At 42.8% G+C, this 16,453-nt stretch overlaps 1 protein-coding gene across 1 annotated transcript in view; it reads right to left on the minus strand.

Annotated features, from left to right (window-relative positions):
* Positions 1 to 16,453, minus strand: part of cacna1ba (calcium channel, voltage-dependent, N type, alpha 1B subunit, a) — a 387,106-nt gene that overhangs the window by 234,247 nt on the left and 136,406 nt on the right. Inside the window, exon 7 of the mRNA XM_074671044.1 lies at positions 1,964 to 2,067. Coding sequence (XP_074527145.1) covers positions 1,964 to 2,067 — 104 coding nt within the window. The remainder of the gene's footprint in view (positions 1 to 1,963; positions 2,068 to 16,453) is intronic.

Below are 16,453 nucleotides of genomic sequence, written 5' to 3' on the forward strand. Positions count from 1 at the left end.
AAACTTTGATGAAAATAAATGTGAAACAAACACATTAATGGCTCTGCTGAGCTGACGGCGCACTTGCCTCTATGCAGTCATCAAACCTGTCTCCCTGTGGCCCTGTGTTAATTACTGTCAGAATGAGGTAAAGCAGAAAAAGATGAAACTCATCATTCTATCCAGCAAAATAAAGTTGCTGCACAAATTACTCCAAGTCTTCAAGGGACGGTTTCTCTTTTACCTTGACTCAACTCCAACGGAGACGGAGAGGAGACAGAGAGACAAGACGGAGAGACGAGAAAGAGATTTCACGCATCGGAGCATGGCGCTGCCAGAGAGCCAGGGCAGAGCAGGCAGCTGGAACAGAGAGTCCAGAAGTTTCTGACTCAAGTTCATCATATTAGCATTAAATAACAGGAGAGCAGGAATAAATACACCTCTGTGTTCACCTGGGAGAAAATGAGGAAATAATTTAATATGAGGAACAGTGCTCCCTTACAGTAGTTTCATACTGATCCAAACATAGGGATCCCTTATTTACTACAAAGAGAAACAGTTTGTGAGGAAGCAGGGCACTGCTGGGACCCAATACTCATCCAGAGAACAGAGATGAAATACTCATTAAAGAGAACTGCTTTTCAAAAACACAGAGAAACAAAACACTGCTTTAATAATTTTGCATCTTGGTATCAACGTGAAGGCAACATAAAGCCAGAGGCCTCAAGTACAAGAGTAAAAATATCGAGTTACATAACTGAAGTAGAAATTTGGGGTACCTTAACTTTACTGGAGGAAATTTCACACAAATATCTGAACTTTCTAACTACTCACATTTTTAAATTTTAAAACTTTTAAAAATTTTAAAATTAAAAAAAAATTTTTTTAGATATAAATAGATAGATATATAGATATAGATATATAGATATAGACAATATAGATACAAATTATATATATATAGATATATTCAATTTTTCTGTCATTCATCACTGTCTATTAAATGTGAATCCGTCAAAATCATTTTAAACACTGTCATCCCTGACCACATGTCTAGTCAGTCCCTCATTCTAACAGATCCACAGGTTGGTCTGGTTCTTTAACAGATTCACATGAAAGCGTGATGAGTATTGTGTTTTTCCCTGAACATTCTTTACTTCGTTAACTATTGGATATATCGCCTATTTTAATTGAAGACGTTTTCAAAATATCCACAATGTGTATGTTAATGTATATGTTTCTTTATTTGTTGTGGCTCAGAATATGGGTTGTGAAAGAAAGTACGACTGGAAGTGGATGTTTTTGTTGTTTTTTGGTTTTGTCTCAATATCAGAAACTATCAAAGTGAGCCCATGCCAGCTTTACTTGTTTGTAGCTCACATTTTGATATGTTGTCCTTTTTAGAGCCCGGAAAATCTGGATTTGGTCATCTTGAAAACTTTTTATCAGAATCAGGGTGTTTTAATCCTATGTTGCTTTGAAAAAATGGGATTTCCAAATCCAGATAATTCTGATCCAGATAAAATTCTTTGAACAACTGGCCCCTAGTCCCTAAACAGATCTCTGTGTCACAGAGCTCTACTTCTACCTGGGGCGTTCTGAGTCAGTGAGGATCTGATTGCAGCAAGAGTATTAATATTTGGAAGGATTATTTACTTATCAGTTGTAAAGCAGCCTCTCAGATTACTCTTCTTTATCCCGTTGACAGAGGATATTAGAGCTGGGGCCTGAGGAAGAGGGTGCAGCCTCAATATTTCTGTTGTTCTGCAGTCAGTTTATCTCCTTGTCTTTTATAGAGAGAATAAAAACAGAGTTGTCACTGAGTGAAGGATTAGAGAGGGACTGGACTGAGCCTGCATGTCAAAGAACAGCACACAGCCTCTGCTTCGGTTACAAGTCCACTCCTCAGATAAAAAAGAGGAATATACAGGGGAATAAAAAAGGCAAATGCAGCTTTAGTAGGATGATCATCACGGAGCACACTTACCCTGACAGCACACCCAGCACCAGGTTGAGCATGAAGAAAGACCCGATGATGATGAGGGGGATGAAGTAGAGCCAGTTCCACGTGTTCCCTGAGGCATCGTTTGCCTAAACACAGACAGACGTGACAAAGAACAGAAATGGTTTAAGTGCTATTAATGCAAGTCCAATCCACAGTTTTCGTCCCTTCAATCATGAAAAACCATAAAAAGAACAAAACAGTGTGATTGTCCTCTGTTCTTCAGGTTGCATTTCTCTTTCTGTGGTGTTTGACCTGAGGCTCATCGGTTCCTCCAGTAGATATCCACCATTTGCAGACACATGTTCACTGTGACGTCACCCACCACAGAGGACAGTGGACATAGCAGTTAAAGGCTACATGTATTTTTAACTCAAAAATCAGTGTTCAAGGTGTATTTTGGAGCACGTAGTTGTCAGCGTCTGTGTCGAACTAAATGTTTGTAGAGAACCCTGCATAGACCAGTGTGATTGTTTAGCCTTACTGGATCCTCCTCTACCCAGTTTTTGTATTTTAGCTGAGCTAACAGCACCAGGCATTGTTGGCTTCAGTTTCAGCAGCCTGAGAGGCCTGTGTTAAACTCAGCCCGGTATGCCACCACCACCATGGTGTGTGTAAAGCCATGGTAACACTCAGGTAGTGCATACTCAAAGGCTAACAGCTATATGTGGAAATCAGACACTGAGTTTTTCTTCACTAGGTGTATGGGTAAACCTGAAAAAGGTAGTTTTAGTTTCTGGTACCTGTCTACTCCTGCCATGCTGGACTCCCACCTCAAAACCAGGAACTATCAAACAGAGCTGAAGCCTGTGATTGGCTGATGAGGAGGTGTGCCCACTGGAAGGCACCGTGTGTGAATGAAAGGGACTTAGAAATGCCCTTTTGAGTCAATATGTACATTAATCGATTTATCTAAATGTATGTTGATGGCAGTGCCGATTTTATGGAGTGGCCTGGGGTGGCCGGTGCCACCCCTGAAAACTCATCTGCCACCCCTTTGGCCACCCCAGATCTGATGGGTAGTTGGCCAAGTTCGTCAACCCAAGAAACAAGAGACACGCTGTCAATCAATGGTGATGGCTGACCGACTGATCTAGAGTCAGTTTTACACTTTTAACTACCACAATATGGTCGGACTGAGGCTGCAGAGAGCTGATTTCTGATCAGCGGAGGTTTTTCCAGTGACCATGCAGGTCTGGGATCAGTAGAGCCACGAGATGAGCACACTGCATCTCTGTGTCACCTGTAGCTCCGGCAAAACAGGACAGAGATAACATTCATTGTGACTTGATAAAACGGATTCAGACAATTGATGGTATGGTAATTTACAGTGTTGGGCAGTAATGTCAAATAGCATGGTTAGTAGTTTAACTACACTTTTCAGTAACGGTGTGGTAGCGTCATTGTTTACAAAAAGAAAGAACCTCTCAATAGCTTCGCTGATTTTTGGGCCATGTAGCGCGGTAGCGAACGCAAAAGCTACATTAATATTTTAAAATGATTCATATTGATGTGCTTGAAGCGGAGCTTTCTCCTGCAGTCTCATCTCACACTTGTAAGGATCAGACTGTGACGCCATCTCCAAACACTGCTATGTCTGTGTCAATCAATTGAAGCGGAGGAACTGTTGATGTCGTCACTGAACAATCCCTGCCTGCGACTTCACTGCATACACACACCGACCGCTTCAGTTCACTGAGAGATGGCAGAAAAGTAATTAGAAGAGGAGCAGCCAAGGCAGTCACCTACCTAAATAGATGAGTTTTTGTGAAAAAAAAAAAAAAAAAAAAAAAAAGGGGGAAAAGTTATGTGTTCAGATGCTGAGTGATACAAGACCACCCTAGACTACCTTTGTGTCTCATCCTGGCCACCCCGGTAAAAATGTTCTGGATACTCCACTGGTTGGTGGTGGTTTACAAACTCCTATGTTAATGTGTGGTGCATTGTTGAACAGAGAAGAGTTAGAGGTGACTCAATGGATCACTAAATAATGACCCCTTACTCTTTAGGAACCAGGAGCTATACTAGAGGAGGCTGAAAGGGTAAGTCCCAAAGAGCCAAAGGTTAATTCTTGTTCCCTCAACTTGTATCTTAGTATACTATCAGACAGTCACTGTCACTGATCCATGACATATGGTTGCTGCCACCGCTTCTCTCCGCAATCATTTTCAACAGTAACAGGGTTTTAGAGGGCAATAGTGCTTGAGCACGGCTTGAAAGGCCAGTGTGACCGCGCCCTTTGAGAGAGAAAAGACATTCTTTCCTCCACAGCATCACATGAAGCAACGAGTTTCCGTGATGACAGCATCAGCTGATCACCTCTGGATCATCTGTCAGTCAGCTCTAACAGCATTTTATGTGTCCCCACATGTGTGCTGTGATAACTCTGATCAAATAGGAACTGCTCTCTGTTTATTCTGTGTTGTGTACAATACAGCATTTGTAACTGCAAACATAAAAGACAGTAGGGGTGGTTCATCAGTCTGATTTCCTGATTTCTATTTGATTTGATTATTATTATAATTGTTATTATTATTATTATTATTATTATTAATAATAATAATAATAATAATAATAATAATAATAATAATAATAATAATAATAAAAATAATAGCGGGCTGCACGGTGGCGCAACCGTTAGCGCTGCAGCCTCACAGCAAGAAGGTCATCGGTTCCATTCCCAGCTTGGCTGGTGGGCCTTTCTGTGTGGAGTTTGCATGTTTGCATGCGTGGGTTCTCTCTGGTCCTCTGGTTTCCTCCCACAGTCCAAAAAACATGCTCACCAGGTTAACTGAGCACTCTAAGTTGTCCGTAGGTGTGACTGTGTGTGTGAATGGTTGTCTGTCTCTGTGTCAGCCCTGTAATTGGCTGGCGACCAGTCCAGGGTATACCTGGCCTCTCGCCCAATGACAGCTGGGATAGGCTCCAGCCACCCACGACCCTGAACAGGATAAGCTATTCAGAAAATGAATGAATGAATAAATGAACTAATGAATTAATAATAATAATAATAATAATAATAATAATAATAATAATAATAATAATAATAATAATAATAATCATTTTTTTTTTAACTTGAAAAATGTGTTCACACTTATATAAATGTCCACATTTGGGTTTTTTTTTCCTGTAGAACAAAATGCAGCTTTGGTACTGTGTGTGTGTTAACAGTTGTGTAATGCCCTGCACATTCTTGACAACTGAAGCTTAATGTCAAAACTTACTGTAGCTGTACTAGCTTAAACTTATACTGTAGAACCCAGAAATGAACTATGGGATCCAAACTCAACTCTGACGAGACAGTGCGAAACTGCAAATGTAAATATCAGACACTAATGCAGCTGTCTCGTGTTTGTTTTGTCTTAAACTGGATTACAACTTCACCTGACCGGAATCATCAGAACTAGAAAGTAAAGGAATCAATCATCGTGCTGTGAAGCTCAGCAGAAACACGGGACAAACAAATGTTTTAAAACTGATCACATCATGTTTGAATCCCCTCACGTGTTGTCACAGACTATGCTGTACAGCTCCAGTGATGCAGGATGGAAAATCAAATATCTGAATGTCAGGACACACGGCGTATGCTGTCTTTAAATCAAAGCAATTCATAGTTTGGTTTCAGAATAACTGACAGACTGAGCACTCTGTATTTGTGTTTGTTTGGTTTTCAAAATAGCGTTAGAGTAAGCGCCCTCATACACTTTAAACAACCTTTGACGTTTCTTTTTGCTTGCTTCATCCAAGGGCCAAAATCAAGTTTGGAGAAATGAGGCCTCTAAGGAAGTGCTAAAAGTTACTGTTCATGGAGAATCCTCTCGAGGCTGGCTGCAGACAGACCAGAAAACCCTGTACACACCAAGCTAAAAAAATAGACTTGCACAGCATTGAAAACATATTTATAGCCTGATTCAAAAACAGCCCGGGTCGGAAAAACTGATTTCTCCTTCAGCACACACTGGATGGGGGGCGATTTTTTTCAAACTCAGCAGTTTAGAAGTTATTAGGAGCATCTGATTGTCCAATCAGACACCTAGCTCAACTCCCGTGGCTGACCGTCGCCCTGTAGCTGTTAGAAAGGAGGTTCAAACCCTGCATCATGTCCAATGTGGTTGCGTCTATGGATTGGCTCCATTTCACTGTCTCAGGAACAGAAGGGTGAGACAACGTCCATGTTTTATAGTCTGTGGCTCTGTCTCATATTCTGAGACTGCAGAGAGATTAACAGAGCTGCAGAAAGGGGGAGGGGATTCAAGACCCAACTAACTGAGCCTAACTGAGGACTCACTCCTTTCATCAGGGTGCAAACTCCCACAACATCAGAGAGGATTTCAAAGAGATGATATGAGCATAGAGAATTTCTAGAACAGAAAAAAATCCAGAAAATTCAAGAGAGCATGTGTAAAAGAGGCCAAAGAGATGATCAAGAGCAAATTGGAGCCATGTGTATTTAGACCCTGTGAATAACTAATTACCAGAAGTATTCACACTGTTAACAAAAGCTACAACAGCATCATGACTTCTTTTTGAAGAGAAAAACATTCGACAGAAACAGAAAACCAGGGGCTCCTGCAGTCTTCTGACCGGGTAATGGGCTCAAACACATTACAGCTCTACATCCTGATGGTGTGGAGACGATAACTTCCACACCTCTGAGGACACATAACCAGCAAAACGCTGACAGGACCCGAGCATTGAACCTCACTCGCCTTCTGCTCCAACACTTTAATGAACAGTGTTCTCTTCCTGTTTCTCCTGCTCTGTTGTCCAATCAGCACCTCTGTTTGGAAATACAACACAACAGCACTGTGTTGGTGCTGTTGTTATGGAGAAGCACTCTGCTGGTGTGTGTTGTTTGATGGTGAATGGGTAATGACACACACAGCGGTCACAAACTGAGGCTCATGTTCCTCATTGTGACTTCCAGCTGCCTTCAGGCTTTCTGTTGTATTCATGTTTACAGGCTTGTTTGCAGCTCTCTCCCTGTCTCTCTGATTATTACTGCAGGAGGTTAATTTGATTGCTGGAAATTGTCTGCTGATGCTTTCATCTACTGCAGCCCATTGTGAGGCTTCTTATTGTTCATAAGTGCGTGCAATTTTTTTATTTGTATAAACTAAGCACTGGTATTACCCCTTATTCCACACAACAGACGTATTATTCTTTTTAATTAGAGGGCCAAACACTGATAAACAGCATGGCGTGCAAAACTCTCAGAGAGGGACCGGTATCACTTCTATAGACCATGACACACAGAGTCCAGGTACAGAGCATCCAGAAAATATTCTCAGCACTTCACTTGTTCCTCATTCCAAAATGGAAAAACTTCATCTTTTTTTTCCTAAAAACTACACACATCACCCAATAATAACAGCTTAAAAAAATATTTTTTTTCCATTTTGAAAATTTATTCAAAATAAGAAACTCAAACATCACATGTCCATCAGTATTAACAGCCTTGACCACAAAGCTTAAATTGAGCTCAGGTTGTTTCCTCTGATTCTCTTTGAAATGTTCCTGGCTTCATGTGAGTCCACCTGTGGTAAATCCAGGCAATTGGACCTGATTTGGAAAGGCACACACCTGTCTATATAAAGATAATGCAAGATAAATGTAGCGATGTACAGAGATATCCTGGATGAAAACCTGCTTCAGAGTGCTTTGGACCTCAGACTGTGGCCCCAGTTCATCTTTCAGCAGGTCAATGACCCTAAGACCTCAGCCAAGACATCAAATGAAGTGGCTTCAGGACGACTTGCCTGCAGAGATCTGTGTGAAGATCTCTGCGGGACCCAACCAGAGCCCAGATTTTATTCTGATCCAACATTTCTGGAGAGATCTGACAATGACCACACCTGCACTCCCAATCCAATCTGATGCAATGAGGTGCAACCTGGTGCTGCAATGAGGAATGGACCAAACTACCCAAAGGGAAGTAAGCCAAGCCTGAGGCATCATATCCAAACCAGACCAGTGGCACCCTAGCCAAAGAAACTATAATAACACCTATTGTACAGTATAAAGGCTTAAAAAAGACCAATATTCCCTATCCTATCTTTCCCTATTGGAAAGATGCGCTTTTAAGCAGGAGCAGCAAAGTTTGGCAGCTCTCTGTTATTACTCTGCTTTTTTTTGCTATATTTTTATCTTTAATTGTTTCTTTTGCTAACTTTTGCTCAATACTGGACTTTTTTTGACAACTCATGGATATGTCTGCTGGAAGAAGAGTTAATTTAAGAGAGGAGCTTCTTGCATCACGATGGAGCAAATCTGGAGGATATCACCCTATTCCTGCTGAGATAAAGAAGCCTTTCCGAGGATGTTGTGCTGGTGCAAAGTTAAAGGCCAGGAGATGGAGATATAAGCCCTTTCCTCCATCAGTCATCATGGGGAATGTCAACTCTCTGCCCAACAAAAAGGATGAACTGGAGATACTGGTGAAGACACAGAATGTATACCGTGAGTGCAGCCTCATGTGCTTTACTGAGACCTGGTTGAATCAAAACATCTCTGATTCCTGTGTGGACATACCGGCTTCACGCTGATACGTCTGGACAGAGACACCAAAGCTAGTGGCAAGGAGGAGGACTGGCTGTATTCATTCATCAGAGATGGTGTAATCCTGATCATACTACAGTCAAAGTGAAGATGTGTTGTCCGGACATTGAACTGTTGGCAGTTGGGATGAGGCCATATTACCTTCCCAGAGAATTCAGTCATATAATAACAATCCTCGTGTACATTCCACCCAAAGCAACTGCTGAAGTTCCATGTGATGTTATCCAAGAAACTGTTGCCAGGCTACAGACTCAACATCCTGATGGTGTGGCCACACCAAACGCGAATTTGCGGCGCGATTACATACAAAGTCAATGCAAAGACGCGTTTAGCCGCCGATTCGCCTCGGGCGGCACGATTCGCGCGTTTGGCGCGGCGAGTTTGAAGCGTTCACGCGTTTGGGCGGTAGAGGCGAATTCGCGCGAGTTCAAAATATTCCCCCACGACGTCATTGTTTTGACGACGTTGGGGGGCAACTGCCGCCTGCTCCGGCTCCAACTCCGCCGGAGGATGGAGGAGAAAACAATCTGTGTGGTGTGTCATCATCCAGAGTTATACCATACGACGTGTGTACTCTACAGAGACCGGAAAAACAGGAGCAGGCTTGGTTGAAAGTCTCTGAGGAGACAGGTTTTGAATGTAAGTTCTGAAAACATTCGTTCCCAGCTGGATCTGCCTGCACGGGCTATCACTGAGTCCGACTTTGTTTTCCTCAGCGGAGTTTTGAGCCTGATAGAGAGGAGGAAAGAGTGGAGCAGGGGCAGAGCCAGGGAAAAGATGGAAGTTCTCTGTGCTCCTCTCTTTCCTCCACCCCTTCATTATCCCCAGGGAGACCTCCGGGAACATGGGTCGGGGGTTCGGGGTCGGAGGTTCGGGGGATCGAGGATGAGATCGTATGGAACAGCCAAGCAGGGCTGGTGGATTACCAGGGAGAGGCAGCAGGCATTGATTGTGATCTCCAAAGCTTTCACACACTCTCCTGTCATGCTTTGGAAACCACAGCTCATTGTTTTTCAGCTGCTCTTTTGGACTTTCGGTCTTTAAATGAACGAGCTCTCTACTCTGCATGCGCAGTACCGCGCATTCGCGTGTTCGCGCCTCAGCTTGTCAAAAAAGTCCAGCGGCGAGACTCGGGCGTTCACGCGACGCGTGACAGGCCATTCGCGCGAGTAAATTCGCGTGTTCGCGTTTGGTGTGGCCGCGGCATAAGGCTCTCACAATAATATCTGGAGACTTTAATCATGTTAAGCCTGGCTCACACTACAGGATTTTAAAAATCTTATAAGATTCTGAAATCGGGTTATATCTCACACATTAGGGGAATCTTCACAGATCATCTTCTCTTAAATCTTAAGCACGCACTAACTACAAGACTTGAAAATACTGACCAGCACACACTACAGGATTTCACCAAGATTATTCAACCAGAGAGAGTGATGCACCACATGTGCTCAGTTGTTTGATCTGAGGTTTTTGGCACACTGGTGGGACAGGAGGAGAGAGAAGAGGAGCTGTCTGCAGTGGTGCCTTTCATCCATTACGCGCACGCAGAGGGACAGAAGTGAAACTGTTGCTGTATCAGCCAATAATGGAATGATCTCACACCGATCACTGATAAAACAACAGTTTTGCTACTGAAAACGGCGTGATCATGTGTTATTTTTAAAGGCATTATTGAACGGTCTCGAGTGGGCCAGTGGAGCGCGCAGTCAGCTGACCCGGAGCCTTTCGGTTTCACTTTGAGCCTGCGTTGGTCTGTTGACAGTCTCTGGGGCTCTTTCTAATTGTCTGTTGTCATCTTCAGTGAGAATGAATGTTGTCATCATCCAGATAAATATCAAACATGTTTGAAAATTATCGGGGCAGCTCCAACGAGTCTGTGAGACGAACATGGGGCTTAAGATTCATCTGTCAACCCCTCACACTAGAAGGTAATCTTTGCCGAACGTCGGGCCCGATTTTAGTCCCCGACCAGATTTCTTCCCCGATTGTCGGGAGGACAGAATCGGGGTTAAATTGGGGCGAGAATCCTGTAGTGTGAGCCAGGCTTTAGCCTCTCCACTGGTTTTAAACAGTTTGTTCATTGCCCAACCAGGGTGAATAGAACACTTGATCTTCTATATGCCAACGTCAAAGATGCATACAGTGCCACTGCATTACCACCACTGGGCAGGTCGGATCACAATCTGGTTTTACTTCAGTCTCGGGCGTCGGTGGCGCAGTTGAAAAGTGCACTCGGTCAGTGATTGCAGGTTCAAGCCCAGCTATAGGCTACGCATGGTGATGTGTCCTTTGGCAAGACACTTAACCCCAAAGTTGCTCCCACTGCTGTGTCAGTGGTGAATGGGTATGAAAGGGTGTGAATGTGTTAGACATACTGATGGACATACTGATAGGAACACTGTGGACCATCAGTGAGTGAATGTGAGCGCGAATGGGTGTGGATTGGTAAGTGTGACCTGTGGTGTAAAGCAGCTTTGAGTAGTCAATGACTAGAAAAGCGCTATATAAGCTCAAGTCCATTTACCATTTACCACCCATCTTGTTACAGACCCTGCGTATTGAGGCAGCATGCAACTACTGTAACAGTTAGAAAATGGACACCTGAAGCCAGTGAGGCTCTGAGAGACTGCTTTGAGTGCACAGACTGGAATGTATTGTTAGAAACAGATGAGAACAGTATAGATATTGATAAACAGGTTGACTGTTTTACTGAATACATCAACTTCTGTAAAGACAATATCATACCATCAAAGACTGTACTCCGTTTCCCCAATAACAAACCCTGGATCACAAGTGACATCAAGGATATCCTCAATCAGAAAAAGGAAGCCTTTAGAGATGGCGACAAAGAACGGCTCAAACTGGTGCAAAAAGTGCTAAAGAGGAGATTAAGGGAGGCTAAGGTGAAATATAAAAAGAACATTGAGAGAAAATTACAAAATAATAACATTCGCGAAGTGTGGAGAGGAATCAACAACATCTCTTATAACACAAAGACAAGGCAGCCAATTGTGGGTGATGTTGAACGTGCTAATGAATTCAACCAGTTCTTCAACAAGTTTGACACAGCGACCACTTCCTCTTCTACTGCTGCTCCTTCTTCACATCTGTGTCTCTCCACCACTCCTGCTACATCCCCTCTTACACCTGTGCCTCCTCCACCGTCACCGTCTGTCACAGCTTTAGGAGTGAGCTTAGAGTTAGGAAGACTGTACTCAGGGAAGGCTGCTGGTCCAGATGATGTGTGTCCAAGACAGCTTAAGGACTGCGCTGCCCAATTGTGTGAAACCCTTCAGAGGATCTTCTTTTTCTGGAAAAGAAAAATTTTCTTTTTCTTTCATCTTTTTCCGTTGCTAGGCGCTGCCCAAGTAGCTGCCTGTTGCAGCAACTCTCGCGTCTTTGTCCGTTTCTTGTAATTTTTTTGTCTCTTTTTCGTCATCTTTGTATTTGGAGTGGATCATCACTTTGTATGGTTCATCGTTGGTCATGGACACCAAACTTTTTGTGGCTTCAGCGATATTTTTACTGCTTTTCTCCTGTGTTTGTCTGGAGATCCTACATGTAACCATGGCTGCATTGTTTACATGTGAAATTAGCTGTTAGCAGCCTGTAGCATGTCAATGCTAACTAGTGTAGGGCTTGATGATTTCCCTCAAGCTGAGGAGGAGGAGGTGAGGAGGACGTGCTGGTTCTCTGGTGTGAGCTGGGAGGTGACGACGTGGACCTTTCCTTCCATCCATCGTTGTTGGGAACGTGGGATCTCGCTCCGGGGGATGGACGAGCTAGCCGTGCTAGCCCAGCGGCATCGTGCTGTTCACGGACGTGGCTGACGGAGCTGACATCAGACGCCGGCGCCACATTGGAGGAGCTTCGCCTGCTGTGGGCAGACAGGATCCAGGAGACAGAGACTGAACAGACTTCTGGGGAGGCTCAGTCCTGGACCCTGTGGAGGTGGAGACTGGCTGGGCTGGAGAGTGGTGGACGAGTGGTAGACGGGATGTCGTCATCTAATTTCTTATGGTCCTTTTTGCACTTTCTATGCTCTTTGTTACTTTTGTTTTCTTAAATGCTGCGGTGACTCCTGAATTTCCCCTCGGGGATAAATAAAGTATTTTCTATTCTATTCTATTCAACCTGAGTCTACAGTTGGGTCAGGTCCTGGCTCTGTGAAAAACATCTTGTGTTGTGCTGGTACCAAAACTCAAATGCCCAGCAGAACTTAACGACTACAGACCAGTTGCCCTCACCTCACATGTTATGAAAACCTTTGAGAGGTTGCTTTTATGTCTGTTGAGACTTGAGGTCAAAGACACACTAGAACCTCTGCAGTTTGCATATAGAAATCATATTGGAGTGGATGATGCAGTTACATACATGCTCCACCGTGCCCTGTGCTATCTAGAAGAACCTGGCACCTATGTAAGAATTATGTTCTTTGATTTTTCAAGTGCATTTAACACCATCCAGCCCATGATATTGAGAGATAAGCTCAAAGACATAGGAGTGAACCCATCCTTTGTCTCCTCGATCACAGACTATCTCACAGAGAGGCCACAGTTTGTTAGGTTGGGAAACTGCGTCTCTGGGACGGTCATGAGCAGCACGGGGGCTCCGCAAGGAACTGTTCTGGCTCCATTCCTATTCACACTTTATACTGCAGACTTCAAATACAACTCTGAGTCCTGCCACATCCAAAAATACTCAGATGACACTGCTATTGTGGCATGTATCCAAAATGGACAGGAATCTGAATACAGGGATCTGATAAAAGCTTTCTGTGACTGGAGTCATAGAAATTGTCTCCTACTGAACACCTCAAAAACAAAGGAAATGATTGTGGATTTCCGAAAGTCTGGGCTCTGCCATCAGCCAGTTAACATCCATGGGGTAGACGTGGAGGTGGTGCCAACCTACAAATATCTTGGTGTAAATCTGGACAACAAGTTGGACTGGTCCCTTAATACAGATGCACTCTTTAAGAAGGGGCAGAGCCGTCTCTTTTTCTTAAGGAAGCTCAGATCAATTGATGTCTGTGGAAAGCTGCTGCAGATGTTTTATCAGTCTGTGGTAGCGAGTGTTTTGTTTTATGGTGCAGTCTGCTGGGGAAATAGTTTAAAGCAGAAGGACAAGAGGCGACTGGAAAAACTGGTGAAGAGAGCTAGCTCCGTGGTTGGATCCAGTTTGGACTCACTGGAGGTGGTGGAAAGGTATACACAGAAGAAAGTGGAGGCCATCATTCGTCACACTGATCACCCACTTTAGATCATCTTTGTCCAGAGAAGTACTTTACCTATCTATCTATCTATCTATCTATCTATCTATCTATCTATCTATCTATCTATCTATCTATCTATCTATCTATCTATCTATCTATCTATCTATCTATCTATCCCCTATATATAATGTGAGTCAGTGAGGAGAAAAACTGCTGACTGTGTCACACAGACCATGCTGCAGATGACTGGAGAATCTATTCCTCTTTAAATGATTTGTTCAGATTGATGTTCTCCTGCTGGGGGGTCATATTGACCCAAACCTCCAGGATGTAAGATAACAAGATTACAGTGTCAGCAGCTGCACAGCCTGGATTAGGCCGCCACAGCTGGTTATTGCTCTGCTGTCTGCATTCATCTTCATCATTCATGATGAAGAGATCTATGATATGTTACCCAGAGTATTATTATTCCTCATGCTGTGGGTGACGTTAGTCACTGGTGAAAAATTATAGAATAGAATAGAATAGAATAGAATAGAATAGAATAGAATATACTTTATTTATCCCCGAGGAGAAATTCAGGAGTCACCGCAGCATTTAAGAAAACAAAAGTAAGAAAGAGTATGGAAAGTGCAAAAAAAGGATCCATAAGAAATTAGATGACGACATCCCGTCCACCACTCGTCCACCACTCTCCAGCCCAGCCAGTCTCCACCTCCACAGGGTCCAGGACTGAGCCTCCCCAGCAGTCTGTTCAGTCTCTGTCTCCTGGATCCTGTCTGCTCACAGCAGGTGAAGCTACTCCGATGTGTCGCGGCGTCCGATGTCAGCTCCGTCAGCCACGTCCGTGAACAGCACGATGCCGCTGGGTTAGCACAGCTAGCTCGTCCATCCCCTGGGGCTAGATCCCACGTTCTCAACAATGATGGATGGAAGGACAGGTCCACGTCGTCACCTCCCAGCTCACATCCGAGAACCAGCACGTCGTCCTCACCTCCTCCTCCTCAGCTCGAGGGAAATGATCAAGCCCTACACTAGTTAGCATTGACATGCTACAGGCTGCTAACAGCTAATTTCGCATGTAAACAATGCAGCCATGGTTACATGTAGGATCTCCAGACAAACACAGGATAAAAGTAGTAAAAAATATCTAATATATAATATATGCACTGCTTCAAGTAATTTGTTTACTGTCAAGACCAGGAGGCTGGGACAGAACGAAGTACAGGAGACAGAACTCGTGTGTAACATAACCTGGATGGTCTTCATCACAGTTCAAGCACCTGAAGGTCAAAAGTCAAGCAAAACATTGACTAAGTGGTACCAGCTCAGGCTGCAAACAAAGCCAGCTGTCCCATCACCATGGAAACATAGCCCGGCATCTTTCAGAACCTGAGGAGGCTGCTCAGAAATTATTGGATCCAAACAGAATGGAGGGTTCTGCTGCTCAAACAAAGACAGACTCAGCTCTGGCCACAGGAAAAACAGAAACAGCTTCAACTCTTTTCATCACATTAGGATGCAAAGAAAAAAGGTTTGAGTTTAACCTTTGACAAATTTGACTCCTGAAGATTTGACAAGAGAGCAAGAAGATACAATTTTTACAAGGATTTGAAATGTTCAAAAACCAAGATTCAGAATTACACTGAAGGAGTGTATTACAGTTAAAGGTGTCACTTTATGAAATAAAAACTTAAAGAAATAAGTACTTGTTTTTCCCTCAGTTTCATCATCTTTTATGTTCTCATATGCTAAAAATGTTAGTTCTTTTCATCTTTGTTAAATGTATATGGGCTTTACACAGACGCTGTGAAAGAGTGCAGTCTGTATTATTAATATTCTGTATTCTGCAAAGTACGAACAGATCTTTTCAATCTTTGGTCTTTTTTGTTTGCACTACAGGGTCAGAGGTGATCAGGGAGCAGAAAATGTGGATATTGACAGATGTATTTTCAATGTTGGGGGAACCAATTGAGGAAGCTTCATGGCAGGAAAAAGTGTCCACTATCAAAAGGTTTTTTTGTTTTTGTTTTTTTTTGAGAATGCCTTGCCTGGTTTATCATTTGCAAAAAACACTTGCCAAAGGAGAAAAGAAGATGTCCTTGATGTTTGACAGTGTTGCAATTTTTATCTGTACGACTGAACGCTTATGGAGTGATGTCAGAGCATGTGTCACATCCAAATATAACAACACACTCCACAGCCCGGAGGTGAATGGTTTTCTTGCCGGTCCTCGAAAGGTATGGCAGTAAGATACTAAGACTTTGATTCATGGTGGATATCACCTTTATTAGATAAATTGTCTAGGGCACAGAAATGACCATTGATGACCCAGTAAAATAATATCTGAATTGAATTGTAATTTGGAAAACCTTTTAAAAATGAAATTAATAAAATGAATAAAGACACAATTCTATTTTTTTTTTGTTTTGTTTTTACTGACAAATGTTATATTTGTAAAGCTCATCTGTTACTACAGTCTTTAACTTTTGATTTAATTCCTATGATAATAACATTTATTATATACTTAATAATAATTAATCGCTTATTTTGGTTTCCAATTCCATAAAGTGCACGTTGCCAAGCGTACATCAAACCTGAAACCAGAGCCTGTAGAAATATGTGTTGTGGATGACTAGTCTCCATAATTAAAAAAATAATAATAATACATTTTATACATAAATATATATATATATATA

The sequence above is a fragment of the Halichoeres trimaculatus genome, unplaced genomic scaffold (assembly GCF_033239565.1).
Source record: "Halichoeres trimaculatus isolate MK-OKI-2021-1 unplaced genomic scaffold, fHalTri1.1 fHalTri1_scaffold_5, whole genome shotgun sequence".
In the NCBI taxonomy this organism is placed as follows: domain Eukaryota; kingdom Metazoa; phylum Chordata; class Actinopteri; order Labriformes; family Labridae; genus Halichoeres; species Halichoeres trimaculatus.